Genomic DNA, 16,104 nt, shown 5'->3' with positions numbered 1-16,104 from the left:
AGGCTGGCCTCGAACTCACAGAGATCCTCCTGCCTGTGCCTCCCTGAGTGCTGAGATTGCAGGCGTGCACCACTGTGCCTGGTTTACATTTGGCTTTCTTTGTCTCCGAGTTCTACATTCATAACCTCAGTCAGCCCCAGATAAAACTTGGCAGGGGAAGCTACCCTAAGCACACCAACCCTTCTCTCCTGGCCATTATTCTCCAGCAGCCGTGGAGTAGTGACTCCCCAGCATTGGCTTTCTACCAGCTGTGATGCAGCATCTGGAGATGATTTAAAGCATATGTGTACGGCATCATCTTCATGAAAACAAGCGCTTTGTGGTACCTGCAGATGATCCTGAAACCAGCGTCTCATAGATACTGAGGGATGCTACACCGCACTGAAAAATGACTCAAACTTAATATAGACTTTAAGTTAGCCTTGTCCTCAGTAACCACTGGAAATTTAGTTTCTGCTTGTACAATTCTAAGGTAGTGTGTACGATATGTTGCTACGTCCATATTTACACGGTGTGGTTTTGTTGTAAAGTGAGTGCTTCAAACCCTGCTGTGCGACCATGTGATGTTATGTTCTGGCTTCATCTTCTTTTTTTTTTTTTTTTTTTTTTTTAAGATTTTTCTGTTTCTTATTATGTGTGCAGTGCTCTGCCTACATGTACACCTATAGGCCAGAAGAGGCCATCAGATCACATAGATGGTTGGGAGCCACCATGTGGTTGCTGGGAATTGAACTCAGGACCTCTGGAAGAGCAGTCAGTGCTCTTAACCTCTGAGCCATCTCTCCAGCCCTAGATTTATTAACTTTCAAGATGTACAATCCCTTCATGTCTAGCCACACAGTACTCTGTCCACATGAAAACAGCAATGTTCTAGAACTTACAATCCCTTCAGCACCTGTGTTAACAATGACTGTTTTCAAAATGTCCTTGTTTGATGGAAATTCATCTATACAGAAACTGGTAAATACAACAGTGTTTACATGAAATAAGTCAGGTGGAGAGACACCACATTGTCTCACTAGTGTGTGGGACAGTCTGAAGTAGAGCCAGCCTGGTATTGTTCAGGTGAAGAGGAGGGGTGGGCCCCTCTGTTGATGCAGCAGGGTAAGCAAAGCTGTAAGGAAAATGAGGCCGGAGCACAGCCCAGACATACACCACTGTCTAGCACGTGGGGCCTGGGTTCAGTCTGCACCCCACTGCTCCGCAAAAGGGCAGTTAGGATAAGAGAAAGGATTTTGAGTGCTCTTGTCACAAATAATTGATATTATGGAGTATAGATTGTTTTTTAAAATGTGATAAATCGTCTGCATAGCGTTGCATTGGTATATCAGAACATCACGCTAGGACTTGTTTATATATAGCTATTAAAAGCTTATGTATAATTAAAAGCTTTTAAGTAAAAAAAAAAAAAAAGATCAGGATCATTTTCAGAACTATGCTTTAATGGCAGCGTGACAGCCTCCTTTCCATTTGTCTTACACAGTAATTGGTCCCATTGTTAGGCAGACATTAGGTTGCTTCCAGGTTGTTTTTCTTTCACTATGATAAAATACTCTGAAAGGGGATTTTTTTTTTTTTTTTTTTTTTTTTAAGAAAAAACAATGTTTTCCAGGATCTCCCCCTAGGGAATAGTCCCACCTACAGTGGGCGGGTACTCCAGCCTCAGTTTACCTAATCAAGAGACTCTCCCTCAGGCATTCTCAGAGGCCCCTCCCAAGTGGCTCTAGAGCTCACTAAAATGACAGCTGAGCTTAACCACTACTCAGGTTTCCTTTCATTCTGTGCGCCCCCCCCCACTTTTTTTGTTTGTTTGTTTGTTTGTTTGTTTGTTCTTTTAAAGACAAGGTCTCTATGTAGCCCTGGCTGGCCTGAAACTCACAGAGATCCACTTGCCTCTGCTTCTCAAGGGCTATGATTAAAGGGGTATCCACCATGCCTGGCCCCCTTTAATTGTTATCCTAGTCTCTGTTATAGCTAAGATCCCTGTATATCAAAATTTTCACTTACATTACAGTAGTACAGCCTGTGGGGAGAATTTCCTATGGTAATGGATCTATATCTTTTATCATTATTTTAACGTTTGAAGTCCTTTTTGAAAGATAACTACAAATGTGATAAGGTTTGCTGTGTATATGGATACAATTAATAAGGTTTTCTAAAGAGAGTCTGCCAGTTCATGGAAGTCATTGCTAATTTGATCGTGTCCTCTATAACCCTGCATGCCTATACCTCTATTGAGAATATGGCTTGCACTTCCCGTTAGTGGAGATTAGCTCTTTTGTTCTTTCTTACATAGCTTGTTTGTATCTGGTTTACAGATCATGGGATCCAGATTACAAAAATAGTGCATCTTCTGGAAATACCCCCCAAAAGGGATCCATAAATGTTAACTCATTTCGAATTCTCTTACCTGGACAGACAGGAAACTAGGCAGCCAACTAGGTGTTCAGCAGTGCTCAGTGGGGAAGACAGGTGGTATTTCACTCAGCCAGTTTCTCCTAGCTTCAGTCTTAATTTTAGGCTAGTTCTGCAGCTCAGAAAAATGCGCTGATCCAGACATGTTTCAGCACCTCATGCTAATGTGGAGCCTGTCAGTTGGGCTTGTAGAGGAATCCCCTGCTGAGAAAGAAAAGCCTCCCACTGGTGTGGGTATGCCGTACCCAGATTGTTTGTGTTTGAAATCATAGTCAAAGGTGTCTTTCTGCCCTGGTCTTTTAGGAACTCCACCCCAAGCATATTTCAGCAGCCACAGTTGGCTAATAAAGGTGAACTTGCAGGCTTTATATGTTGAAAAAAGAGGAAGCATCCGAGAGCCGACAATCCAAGTGAAAGCACCGTATTAGAGTTCTCCTTCTGCTCGCCTGTCTTACCAAGAGAGTGCATTGGTTATTTCCTACACCCTGCCTCTAAAAGATCGAACACTTTTTAGCTTTCTGACAGTTGAGTCAGGAGCATCCTCCTGGTGTTTTTATGAGGCACGTCCTGCTAGAAGGTTCTGTATTCTAGCCCTGAGGAGTGTAGTCAGTGATTAAGTGTAAAATTCTGTCCAGGCACATGATGGGCTCTGCATTAGAGCGCTGCTGCCCCTGGGCTATTTGACAGCTGTCTGCCTCGATATGATATTAAATCACCATGAGGCATCAGACTAGGAATACCAATTTGCAACCAAAGCATGCTTCTGACTCATGAGAAACTTCAGACAGAAACAGCTCTAAACATAGCTTGGAAAGGTTTTTGATGAGCAAATTGTAAATATTAGCACCTCTGAGCTTGAAATATTACCCATTGAGCCAACATTCACATGTATAATCTCTCTTCCTGCCAGGAAAGAGACTAGATTGAATTACTTAGAGAAACCTAAAAGGGATTGTAACCCTGCCTCCATCAGGCAGCAAGGTCAACTGCTTAGCAGCCTGGTCCAGGTTCCGAGTATCCAGAGAGTTATGACCCAACCAGTCTAAGTGTGGAGCTGACATCCATCATGTACCACTCTCTGTGTAGAAGATGCCTAGCCAGTGCAGAAATGTGTCCCTCAGTAGCAGTGAAGGAGACTATCTCTGAGAGTTGCAGTTGCCACATTTCTGTTCCTTAATGACCAAGAACTTCCATCTGCTATGCTCCAGGCATGTCACTACCAAAGACCATTAAAGCTATGTTTCATTCTTACAGTGACAGACATAACTTTAGAACATTTCTGAGCTGGTGGCATCCTTATCAGGGCCTCTCTGGTAATCAGAACATCTGTGAGAACACACAGCCTCTGTGGTCTCACGGTGCAAAGCACCTGCCTTGCTACCCCACTGTCACCATCTTGAAATTGTTAATAGTTTTATAATAAGGCTACATGTTTGTACTTTGTACTAGGTCCCACAGGTTATGTAGCAGCCTCCTAAATGAAGCACATAGTTACTTTAACACAAACACAGCAAAGCAAGGTTGCGCTCTGACCAGCTGAAGCCTAGCCCTGCATTTCCTAGAAGCGCCCACTCCAATTTTGTCTAGTCTGTTGTTCACAGCAGCCTTATAGTGACATAACTATGTGAACAACAAGACACAGAATGTGTTTGTTGGGTATTAAGTATTTTCATGGCCTCCACTGACCCTCTCAGGTTAATTTCAGACCATGTCTAACAGTGTTTAGAAATACATTTTAATTTCTAAAGTATTCAGTATGTTCATTTGAGCATTGCCACAGTACTATACAAATTACTATAAATATTCTCAACATTAAAAAGGGGACTTAGAAGATTTTATATTTGGCTTATGTAATTATAAGCTGAAAGATTTTAAGCAATGTAAATATTCCTTGCTAAATAAATTTTACTTTAATAACCATGTGTGATCATATATTGATTTTACAAACTAAAATTTGAAAGGTAGGAATCATTGTACTAAAAACTATATGTAAACCATGTATGCTAACTCCTTAAAACATTTTAAAAGCCAGGTGTGGTGGTGCACTCCTTTAATCCCAGCACTCAGAGGCAGAGGCAGGCAGATCTCTGTGAGTTCGAGGCCAGCCTGGCCTACAAAGCGAGTCCAGGACAGCCAAGGCTACACAGAGAAACCCTGCCTCAAAAAACCAAAACCAAAACATAGTGAGAGTCAAAAACAAAACAAATTTCTCGCATCACTCTCACGTTGGCCTCCTGGCATGTTTTTCTTCACGGAAACTGCTGGGTTCTAGAGCCCAGTAGATTTGTGAAATGGTTCCTTGTGTTCGTTGATCAGCTCTCTGGAGCCAATACAGTATAACCCCTAAGTTCAGCTTTTGGTTGCATCTCCTTGATGCCTGCACCATACACTGTACCAATGCAGAGATAAGTCTCATTTCCTCATCTTTAGGCAAGCTGCTGTTCTAAAGCAGAACCTCTTCTGGTTTAGATTTGGGGGAAACAGGGTAGGGTCTGTGAGAGCAGTTACAGCAAAACCAGGCTTTTGACGTTCTCGATGACTTTTCGTCTGCTGTGTGGGAGGGAAAGCGTTTGCAAAGTGGTTTATGATTCAGAATTGTTCTTTCTCTCCATTAGGCTGAGGCTTATTTCTTTAATTGTTTCGTTTAGTACAGGTGTCTCATGAACCCCAAATTCTTCCTAATGACTTCCCAACATTTGGGCAGATTCCGTGCTTTGGTCTCTGATGTGATTTCCATTAGATGTGTCTCATAAGCAGCACCACCCCAAAGTGGGCAAAAGAGCTCTGCAGATGGTAAAGCTGGGGTGCAGGGACGCTCCGACCTTACCTCCTCTCGTCCTTACGATGCTCTACCTCTGCTTTCTGTTCCGTAGCTTTGTGGCTTCTCATTGTTTTTCACTTTTAAATTTTCCTTGTCCTACTGCTGTGGAGAACGGTTTACATTTTTCCACAGTTGGTGTTTTTCTCCTACAGAGACATCCCGATGCCCCTAGTCAGCTCAGGAGTAGAGCACGGCAACCTGCGAGAGCTGGCGTTTGCAAGAATGAAAGATCTTGGAATACAGGTATGAGCAAATGTGGCTGTCGGGTTTATTGTGAAGAAAAAAGAAATCTTATTACGCATGTCTCCAGGGCTGTCACTCTTCAGCATTGCTGGTACCAGTTGGGTCAGAAAGCTTGTGTATGTTGGAGGTGTTCTGTGTAGCTTGTAGACGCTGAGGTGAGTGGTGACAAAGGCTGCCACTGTCCCTTTGTCTTCCTCTGACTTCTGTAACCTGCTAGCTTTATACATACTAAGCAGCTTTTCTCTCTTGATCCTAACAGAGTGAAGGAAGCTGTTAATTCTACAGTCTCTGGAGGCAGTAGTGAGTTGGAAATGAAACATCCTAGAAACTTCTTGGGGCTTCCGAAGAAATAAGCCGGGACCAGGGAGTTAGGCTATGCCTTCAGAAACCAGTGCCATCAGGGAGAGGGCGAGGGCATCTGTTGACTGTGTTTCAAGCTGGCCAGGCTTTCAGAGAGATGGTTCGAAGAATGACACAGCACACATTTGTGGGTTTCTCATGACTTATTTTATACTTACTCAAATTTTCTTAAGAGAAAAATATTTTAGAGCATTGTCCAAAAGAGAATTTTTAAATATTACTGGTTTATTTGAATATATATATAATTAAATATAACAGACAACTTTTAGAAATAAGCAGGTGTATGTAGGTTTAACAGCACCACAGGGGCCTGCTCCTGCTCTGCTCTCCACTCTTCCCCCATCACCATCTTCTCTGGCCTCCTAAGAACCTTCTTCTCCGGGACCAGCATACCTGGTTACTGGCAGCTCCCCGTCTACTGGTCTTCTTTAGCCCTGCCCTACCTAACCCCTGCTAGCCTCTGCTAAGTGGTCCAGGAGTGAATCCTAATCATGTAGGCAGTTCCTTACCAGAAAGTAAGTATATATCTTATCTGACTTTAAAAAAAAAAATCATGCCCCAGGAAAAAAGAAGGAGGAAGCATCAGGTACCAGTTGGCTGAGAGCAGGTAACCCTCAGCCACACGCACAGTCCCCTGTATAGAAGTGGGCTGGAAGATGGCATGTGCTCTTAGTAGGTAGGCTGCAGACACTGGTGGCCCCTGTTTGCTGTGCATCTCACTGGGTGGTTTCCCAAAGCATGGAAATAACTTTGTTTTTTCAAAACTGAATAAGGAGCTCTTACGGATACATTGTTAGTAAAATTGCTTGCATGATACCGTCTCACTGGTACAAAGTGTTAGAATCCTGAAAATATATTTATGGTTTATTCTGTAGAGGAAGAATATGCTGAAGGACATAATAACGGTTAAGTTCCAGGCTGTATAGGATGCACACTGGGCTGAGGGGTAAGAGTGAGTGTTGTTACAGATCCTGACCGGGCAGGCTAGGCATTGATTGCGTTGACGCGTCTTCCAGTGCTGTGCACACCCAGGGGATGTCCAAGAGTCGCCTGTAGTCGAAGTTCACCTTGTGTCATCTCTAAGTCTAGGTTCCTTCTCTCTTCCCGTCCTTCTTTCTTCCACAGTGCCTTTCTTTGACAGGAAAACATATCTTTGATGTGCATCTTTGCCATATCTAAAATGATAGTGATACTAAGAGTAATAATGTCGTGCATAGTGAAGTTTTTTAAAAATTAAGAATTTGCTTTTACTCTTCTGTGATTGTATTTGGGGACTGTATTTTCAATCATATTTTGGAGTTGTGTTTTTCACAGTTAAATCTCTTGGGCAAAACTATTTCCTAACTTTCTAACTTAATGTTGTTTATTCCCAAAAATTATATATGGCCTCTTTAAATTCCAAATTCATTTTAAAAGGGAAACTGTACACCTTCACAAATCCCCATCATCACACTTAGTAAAGATGGCTTTGTTAAGTTTCCCATCTTTTGTGTCAGTGGAACTGGTGTCCAGACTTGATTTTAGCCCCGGATTTGGTTTAAATGAGCAATGAATGAGTCACTACTTTGGTTTTTTGCCAGTGCCGAGATGTGAGAACCAGGGAGGTTGGAATTCAAGAAATTCATCATAGAGTGCGGCCATACCAGGTCAGTCTCCTTTAAATCTGGCCCAAGCTTGGACCCCACCTGCTCACAGAGCAAACCCAGAAATGAGTGGAAAGCTCAGCAGAGCAGAGCAGCCATGAGAGTCACTGAGGTGTGGAAAACCAAGGCTGGGCCTCGCTTTTTCATCAGCACTGCAGTGTGGACAATGTTCTGAGGTGAAGCTGCTCCACACTGCCACTAGTCTGTCTGCAGTGACTCTGGAGGGCACAGGAGGGACTCAGAGTTCCAGTCATTTTGAATGCATTCAGGGGTGAGTAGCCGTGGATGACTAGTGGCTGCCTTCCTATGGGAGGCCTTGCCCATCTCTTCTATGTCACCAGCAAGGTCGTGTCCTTTGGCAACAGCTAAGTGGCTTCTCCAGGCCTTCAGCACAATGCCCTGAGGCACTCCAGGTAGCCTCACTTTCATACGTCTATAAACCTCTGACTGGGTGCAGCTTTTCTAAGGTGTGCAGTTCTTGGGAATCCCGCGTGACAGTGAGAAAGGCTGGAATAGACAATCTCAGCCTCCGTGTTTCTGTTCTTAGCATGAGCTGTTGTTAATATCAAAGGGCCTTTTGAGGGAAAAAGTAGACCTGACAGTTAATAATCACTTTGGCAAATCCTTAGTCTAATTATATACCAAACATTAAGTTAAGGATTGTTTATTTTGCTTTGAGTATAATCCACCCACACACAGGGTGTGTCTGCTATAGCCTTACCAAATGTGTAGAATTCTGAATGTATACCTCTTGTTCCATAGTGTTCATAGAATCATCTGTACATTGGCTTGAAGAGTCATAGTCTATATAGATTTCTACTACTGAAGTCCCATCCCGCCATCATCCATCCCTCTGAGAAGTTATGCTCTAGCAATTGGACTTTTCCATATCCATCCCTTCACTAGGCATGTTTCACTAGCCCATCCAATGTTATGCTCTTAAATCTTACTGTGAAACAGGAAGCAGGGATTGCCCCACACACATACAAAGTAGGTTTAAGTGGAAGAAGTAAGGACTGGACAAGGAAGCTATTAAATATCTGACAATTTGAAGGGGGCAGGGAGATCCTAACAGCCACATGGGATTTGATCTGTAGTTTCATCTTAGAGACAATTCATGGGACATCATAAATTAACATAGAAGCAGTCACTGAGCTTGCTCTCTGTAAGAATCACAAGGTTAATTAAGTTCAAATATTTGTACGATTGTTCTCCATTTAGAATGGTCCTCGAACAAGGCACAAGCACTTGTTAATCCTGTGCTACTTGAAAGGAGGCAAATAAAAACCATAATTAGTGATGATTCATTCTTTGTTCCCAGCCGAACATTAGCCTAAACACATCCATGCAATTATAAAAATGAACTTGGTTCTCTAATTCTGAATGAGACTTTTCATGGCTTTTTATCCAACAGGTTGAGTTGGTACGGAGAGATTATGTTGCCAGTGGTGGCTGGGAAACCTTCCTGTCCTATGAGGATCCAGATCAGGACATTCTGATTGGTCTCCTGAGACTACGGAAATGCTCCGAGGAAACCTTCCGCTTTGAATTGGGTGGAGGCGTTTCCATAGTCCGAGAGCTCCATGTGTATGGGAGTGTGGTTCCTGTGAGCAGCCGCGATCCCACTAAATTTCAGCACCAGGTACTCGGCATCCTGCTTCTAACTGCTTGAGAGTGAAGAAATTGTCTGAAATAGGAAACGTTAAAAGCATTGGGGTGAGACGGGATGGGACAGAGGAGCACAGGAGCAGAACAAGGGTTCATTTTAGTTGCTCAGGGGCATTCCATCTCCACCTTGCTCGCTTGTGGTTCGTGGGTTCCAGGGGATACCAGATATGCCCAGTGTATCACACTCAAACAAAACTGATTCACTTCCTGTGGCATCAAATGAGGTAATGACGGGAAAGCGCTTCACGGGTGTAAACTGTGCTGCATGCATGAGACCTTGTCCTAACCCCCACCAGTCTAAAATTAGAAATTTGTGCATTCATAAGTTTCAAGGAAGTGTGTTAAAAGCAGTAATAATACAGTGAGGGTCAACCAAATTGGATGATAAATTCCAAACCCTTTTAAAAGTGGAAGGTGAGTCAAATAAATAAGACCTGTTACCCAGACTCCTGTCAGCTGGAGTTGCCTATACCTCACCTGAAGAGAAAAACAAGGAGGAGGAGTCAACCCTGCGCCACACCCAACCTCACCACCCAGAATGCCATTTCTGGCTCTTGTTGGAATGCTGACTTCCTTATAAGTCGTTGAGTGTGCTGTGGCCAGGGTCCAGTGCTTTCTTTTCCTTACTCATCAGTAGATTTTATCACTTTTTAAGGCATTTCACCAACTACTTTTTATTTTGTGAACCTTTCTTTTTTATTATTAATTTACTTTACATCCTGATTGCAGCTTCCCCTCCCTCTCCTCCAAGCCCTTCCCTCTCAGCTCACCTCCCGCCCCCTCCCATCCCTCCCTCACTTCTCCACAGAAAAGGGGAGGCCTCCCATGGCTGTCAGCCAGCCTTAGCATATCTAGTTGCAGTAAGACTAGGCACATCTTCTTCTATTGAGGCTACACAGTTAGGGGAAGGGATCCAGAGGCAGCAGCAGAGTCAGCCAGGCCTGCATCTGCTTTGGGAGCCCCACATGAAGACCTTGCTGCACACTGTTACAGTGTGGGCCTTTGGTAAGGGGTTCCCTTCCCTTCTGAATCATGAACTCCTTTATGCTCCTTCTAGGGGTTCGGCATGCTGCTGATGGAAGAAGCAGAAAGAATAGCTCTAGAAGAGCACGGATCTGGGAAGATGGCCGTTATATCAGGTGATGGCAGGGGGAGCTCATGCCTCATCCATTCACATTTCACTCTTGACACCACAGTGAGAGTCACTCTCTTGCCTCTGTATGATTACTGTGTTCAAAATTGGGCCAGGCTGACACGTGAAGAACTTATGCTCAAACCTTTGGAAATTTCCAAGAGCAGTTGGGTGAACTTGAGCTTCTAGAAGTACTCTGCTCCTTAGAGCACCTGGCCAGTAACCTGTGCGCAGTCTCAGCTTGTCTGACCTCTGGTCATTGTGGTTAGCTCCCATCTTGTGCTTGTGCCAGCTGCTTCCTTGGAAATGGAGTTTGATAGTGTGGGCCTAAGGAAATGTGAGCAGTGGAGAGCCAGAGCTGTTGGCTCAGAGCCAGTGTAGTTCTTGCCCTCCCATGCTGCTGCCTTTGTTCCTCAATGACAGGTTTCCTGTTTGGGAGTGGAGGCAGGGAAGAAATTTTCCTTGGCCCTCTTAGGTTCCCAGAATAGACCTGAAAATTAAATAGATTAAAGACAAATTAACAGGAGGAAGGTATACAAATTAATATACAGGAGCCTTCATGAGGAAATGAAGACTAAGAAATGCATATCAACCTGAGTGCCTTAAAGCTAAGTTTGATAAAGAGTGGAAAGTCGTGGGGAACATGGTAGGAGAGGATAGTGGGCCATGAGGCATAAACGGAGCACTTAGCAGGCCTGTTGGCTTATCCTGGTACTCTCCACCATTAGAGGTAAGGGCGTCCTTCCCCCCAGAATGGACTGGTAGCCTCTCATAGAGGCGTCCTCACGAGCATAGGGCAGGGGAGCTCCGAGCCCTTCCTGAAGCTGCTGTGTTCCCAGTCCCTCCAGCTTCTGCCAAGGCAGTTATGTGGACTTGTGTGTTCCAATCCCATAGGAGCTTCCCCCTGCTGGCCAAGGGCAGCCTATAGTTGGGGGCGAGGGGACGACAAAAGGGAGATGTGGGAGGAAGCACGAAATGGTGGGTACCCTCTTTTACTCACATTCTTTGTGTGGTGTCCCCATAAGAAACAATTACCAATTACTGTAGAAACCTTAGATGGTGAAACGCAGAATCAAGATTTGGGATATATTTGACCCCAGAATTTACTTTGTTTTCCTATTTGATGACCAGAAGTTTACCTGTGACCTGAGAAAATATTTTTCTTATGAAATGAGTTTTTAAAAAGAAAAACCAATAAGAAGTTGCCAGTCAATAAATCAATACTGGCCCAGATCTCCATGATTACAATTATAGAAATATAGTCACACAGACTCAATCATGTAGTCTGGCTTGGGTTTTTGATGTTACCCAGATTGGTAATGTATTTTTTAACATGTCTAGCCTTTTGTATTTTCTCCATTACTTTAATCCCACAAAGAAGTGTCTGGCCAGCACTGATGGGTAGTAAGAAAGTGTTGTGTCTCCCAGCTTACTCTATAGTTGGCCAGAAGCACCAGGAAAGGGCAGCTCGTCTGGGAAGGCGTGGATCTGGGCTGGCCCGGTAACGCCTGAAACTCAGGCTTAAGGGGCTTAAGGATCACCACAGAGCTGGCAAAAATCATTTCAGTGCATTCTGGCTCTTTAGGTGTAGCTGGGGGCTGAGAGCCCACAGTTGCTGACCAGCCAGTGTGCGGCTTCTGGTTTGCCTTCAGACCACATCCGAGAAGCTAGACTTTAGTGCTTCCAAGTCTCTTCCCAGTCATTACGGTGGTAACTGTCTGGCCTGTAGCCCTACATTCCCAGATAGCACTGAGACAAGTGATTTCCTGGTGTCTTTGAGAACCTAATCAAGTTTCCACTTTCCCTCATTGCCTTCCTGACATCCGATTTCCCTCGGAAGTATCCACCCAGGACCCCTGGCTTGTCTGAGGTCAAAGCCGATTGCACATAAGAGCCTCACTCTGTCTTTTTCCGAGCAGGATGTCTTTCTGCCTGGGAGTCGGCCTCTCTCCTCACCAGCTTTATATCATAGTCTAGATGATAGCTCAATTTCATGTCATCTGCATGGTGAATTTCTAAAAGAACAAGAAGTGACTTGCTTAGAGAAGCAGGCAAGAGGCCTTTCTCTCAGCTGCAGTGCCAGGTCTCCTCCCCTGGCCCCTGCAGAGAGCTCTAAAGCCTGTCAGGGTTTCTATAAGAACAGCCCGAAAGGGCTTCTTGGAACTAAAGTGAGTTCTGCGGGAGAAAAGTTGGTGAGCACTGTTTCCTGCCCTCTGGTCTGGGAGCCCCACATGGGAAACCCACATGTAGACTCCTTGACTTCTGTTTGAACGCCTCTGCTATGTGGCAGGTGGCTCTCTGACTTAGCAGTGTGTCACTGGTCAGGAGATTTGTTGTTCAGAACTTAGGGAACAGCAAGTATTTACTGTTGTGCTGTGTGTTGACGCTGCTTTTTCCTTCCATTTGTTCACTTTGGACTTGGTTTTTGAGTGTGGTGGTGGTGATACTGCTGCTACTGTGGGGGGTGTGTGTGTGTGTGTGTGTGTGTGTGTGTGTGTGTGTGTGTGTGTGTACACAAGTGCTCATGCTCACATGGCTCACATGTGTGTTTTAATTGACATTTGTAAAAAGTCAAAACAGTGGCTCCTTGTACCACGATCTTTAAAACAAAACTCTAATGACACACAGTACTGCTGTTCATGGGCTGCGTTTTCTGAACAACACCCTTAGGTGTAGCATAGAAAAGACATGGCTAATAGGAGTGTGCAGGGAGCCTGGGTTCCATTCCTGCCTTGCTGGCCACTCTCCTTGTGATCTAATGAGTTCTTTATTAAAACCCGGTCCATGCAGTTATCTTTGGCGGCTCTCCTCTGGCCTCTCAGTTCTCAGCAGGGCCACTGAGGTTTTACTGACTACGCTTCACCAGCCTCTTCTCTGATAACTTCTTTGATCGTGGATCCCATTCTCAGTCTCAGGCTTGCCTGATGCTAAAGTTCCCGCAGGCAGTTGGTCCCAGCCATGGGTTTCGGATACATACTTTGGTCACAGCCGACATTACTCTGTTTTCTTTGATGGTGTTCTCAGCTCATAATGCTGTGCTCTCTGTGGGCCCATGGCTTTTTTTCTAAGTCACACCCTGTGGTATGTGCCTTGGCTTTTTGTCTCGGCATGAGGACAGACAAGGGTCATTTATCATTTCTTTGTTGGCCTGGCTGTAAGAGCAGCGCATTTATGTAGGGCTTTGAAATTTCTGCTCTGATTCATTGTGACTTTCCTTCATCTTGGCAGCAGGTTTCTCTGGTACTTAGATTTATGATCCCTCTAGACAGTGTGATTAACTTCACCGAAGGTTTGACATAAGTCACTAGTCAGAGGGGTTCTGTATATTCTCGTTTTCCCTATTTAAAAACATGGCTTTCCTCTGTTATCTCCATGTATTTATTATAAAGTGCACATCATGTGCAGCTAGAAAAAAATTAAAACATTTAAGCAATCAGTCAGATGAAGTACTAAGAGGCATTCAAGTTCACTTACTTTTTTTAAAGTATAAAATTGTCTTAGTAAACAGTTTTAAAGTTAACTGTCAACTTTAACTGTGAAAATTATTTAAAAGCAAAAAATAAATATTGTTTCATCACCATCAAAATCACTAGGTGTGTTGAGGGGAACAATAGAAGTATCTATAATCCCATACTTGGGCACCTGAGACAGGAGGATTGCTGTGAGTTCAAGGCCATCATGGGCTACATACTGAGACTCCTGTCTCAAAGGAAGAGGTGTGATGTTGAGTTCCCTTCTAGGAACAAACTCAGATGGGCAGGAAACTGGGTCTCCACCATTGACCCATCTGCAAGGGACAGTGAGACTACTTCCTCCTTAGACGCCATGCCATTTCCCCACTAGGATGAATTGCTTCCTTCTGCATGTAAAAAAACAGGCAAATCAATGTTCTAAGTACGACTGGTTTATAGAATAATGGATAGGTAGGTAGCTGCTAGCTTTCAGCAGCTACTGAATTGCAAAGCAATTAGTCCCAGCTGTGTTTGAGGGCATCAGCTTCTTAGCTGTTTACCTGTGGGTGCCCGGCTAGCTAAGATAAACAAATTGTATTTACTTTTAAAATGTGGTGTTTGCCTACATGCTGATCAGCAGTCTGGCCTTCTAACATCAAGAATCAGTTTGTCTCATTCTTTCATGTATGGTGTAAGGTGCAAAGACCTCTGCTGTGCAAACTAACTACAATCTTCAAAATGCCATCACTAATAATCACCATGGAAACCAGGATTCTGATGTCACAATGCCCATACTATTTCTACAAGGGCAAATAAAACCATCAGTAGTAGCCACTGTTTAAAAGGCCATTTAACATCTTCAACAGAATGAGGAATTTTTAGCAGTTTTGGCTAGGTATCAGATTTAATCATGTTACTGTTTCAGTTTGCCAAGCTAATTGCTATGCGGTAAGATAGACAGCTATTCCCCAAGCTCCCTGACTACCTTCGTCATAAGCAGTATTCTATTTGTGTTCTTTCAAGTAGAAAATTAATATGGCCATTGGCCAAGAGCTGTACAAGCTTGATAGATCACACAATGATGGGGAGAGACGAGAAAAGGTCTGAATGGTTGATGTCAGAAGTCTTTCAAGTCAGAGCCTGGTTACCATTTTGTTTAAATCTATTACAGTGTCATTGATGAGGAGAGGGGAAGTTTTAAAATACAGGGTGAGCAAAATAGTCACTGTGGATATGAGGTCATTCTTTTTTTTTTTTTTTAATGAGGTCATTCTTAATCATGTTACTTAAAGTCATGTGGCCTACAACTGTGACTACTGTCCACAGGAGTCAAAAATCAATGTGTCTGTGCTTTATATAATCCAATATGGCTTCCTAGAACAGAAACTAACGGTTTTGTACCCCAGAGCCTCTGATTAATAACGTCCTATGGGGGCAGAAACTGAGATTTACTTCCTGAACCTTAGAGACCTCCCTGTATCCCAGGCTCCTACACAGCTCTCTCCATTTTGGTTCGAGGTTATTTTATTCTCTACATTATAATCTAGTTGAAAAGCAGGGTCCATTTGTAGCCAGTTCTGGCTGATAATGGACTCATAATCGTCCCAGAGTCCCCAGAAGAGTGTCTCTTTATTATGGCGGACTATTTGCTAATGGGTCAGGAAGCCTGCCAAATGCAAACCAGTTTGTGTTAATACAGAACTTCGCAGAAAGGAAGAGAAAGTGTTTCCTCTTTTGTGCTCTCTCCTTTCCCCTTCATATAATTCTCTTTTAAGTAAATTACTTCTCAGCATCCCCTAATTAAATGCACGTTTCCTAAATTCCATTTGTCTTCTTCCCTTTGGTGTTCTAGCAGTGATCATACATGTTGCTTTTTTCATGTGTGTTCCAATGAGATTGTTTTTATCATTACCATCATCTTGCTTTTAAAGACAATAGATACAGCATAAAGTATTGCACCACTACAAGTCCCCTAGTAAATCCAGCATCATTATTAATCAGACTGGCGTTGATGGCATAGAATGCTATTTAGCTCGATAACAAATTGACTGCATGTTTGCTAATTGGTGTCTGTTGTAGTTCAGCTGCAGAGGCATTGTTGCCTAGCTCACCTCAGGAGTATTTATTTCCTGGATTGACATGTGTCCCTTGTAGATGAATCAGGTACCAGTTTGTAGCATTTTGCAGTAAACCATTTCACAGTAAGCATCACATGACATCCTTAATGCAGCGTTTCTCAGCGTTTCTCAGTAGGCCACCATTTGGATCTGGTAGGCTTCTGAGTCTTGGGGGCATTTCCCCAGCAGAAGCAGTAGCAGCGCCTGTGATGGCTTGACACAGGAGAAGAACTGTGCTTTGGCACTTACCTTT

General features: G+C 43.7%; 1 protein-coding gene across 1 annotated transcript in view; it reads left to right on the top strand.

Annotated features, from left to right (window-relative positions):
* Nucleotides 1-16,104, top strand: part of Elp3 (elongator acetyltransferase complex subunit 3) — a 60,200-nt gene that overhangs the window by 34,802 nt on the left and 9,294 nt on the right. Inside the window, exons 11-14 of the mRNA XM_051160725.1 lie at nt 5,389-5,479; nt 7,420-7,485; nt 8,897-9,124; nt 10,208-10,289. Of these exons, the coding sequence (XP_051016682.1) occupies nt 5,389-5,479; nt 7,420-7,485; nt 8,897-9,124; nt 10,208-10,289 (467 nt within the window). The remainder of the gene's footprint in view (nt 1-5,388; nt 5,480-7,419; nt 7,486-8,896; nt 9,125-10,207; nt 10,290-16,104) is intronic.

The sequence above is a fragment of the Acomys russatus genome, chromosome 18 (genome assembly GCF_903995435.1).
Source record: "Acomys russatus chromosome 18, mAcoRus1.1, whole genome shotgun sequence".
In the NCBI taxonomy this organism is placed as follows: domain Eukaryota; kingdom Metazoa; phylum Chordata; class Mammalia; order Rodentia; family Muridae; genus Acomys; species Acomys russatus.
The sequence above is the reverse complement of the archived record's forward strand: the minus strand, read 5'-3'. Positions and strand labels throughout refer to the sequence as shown.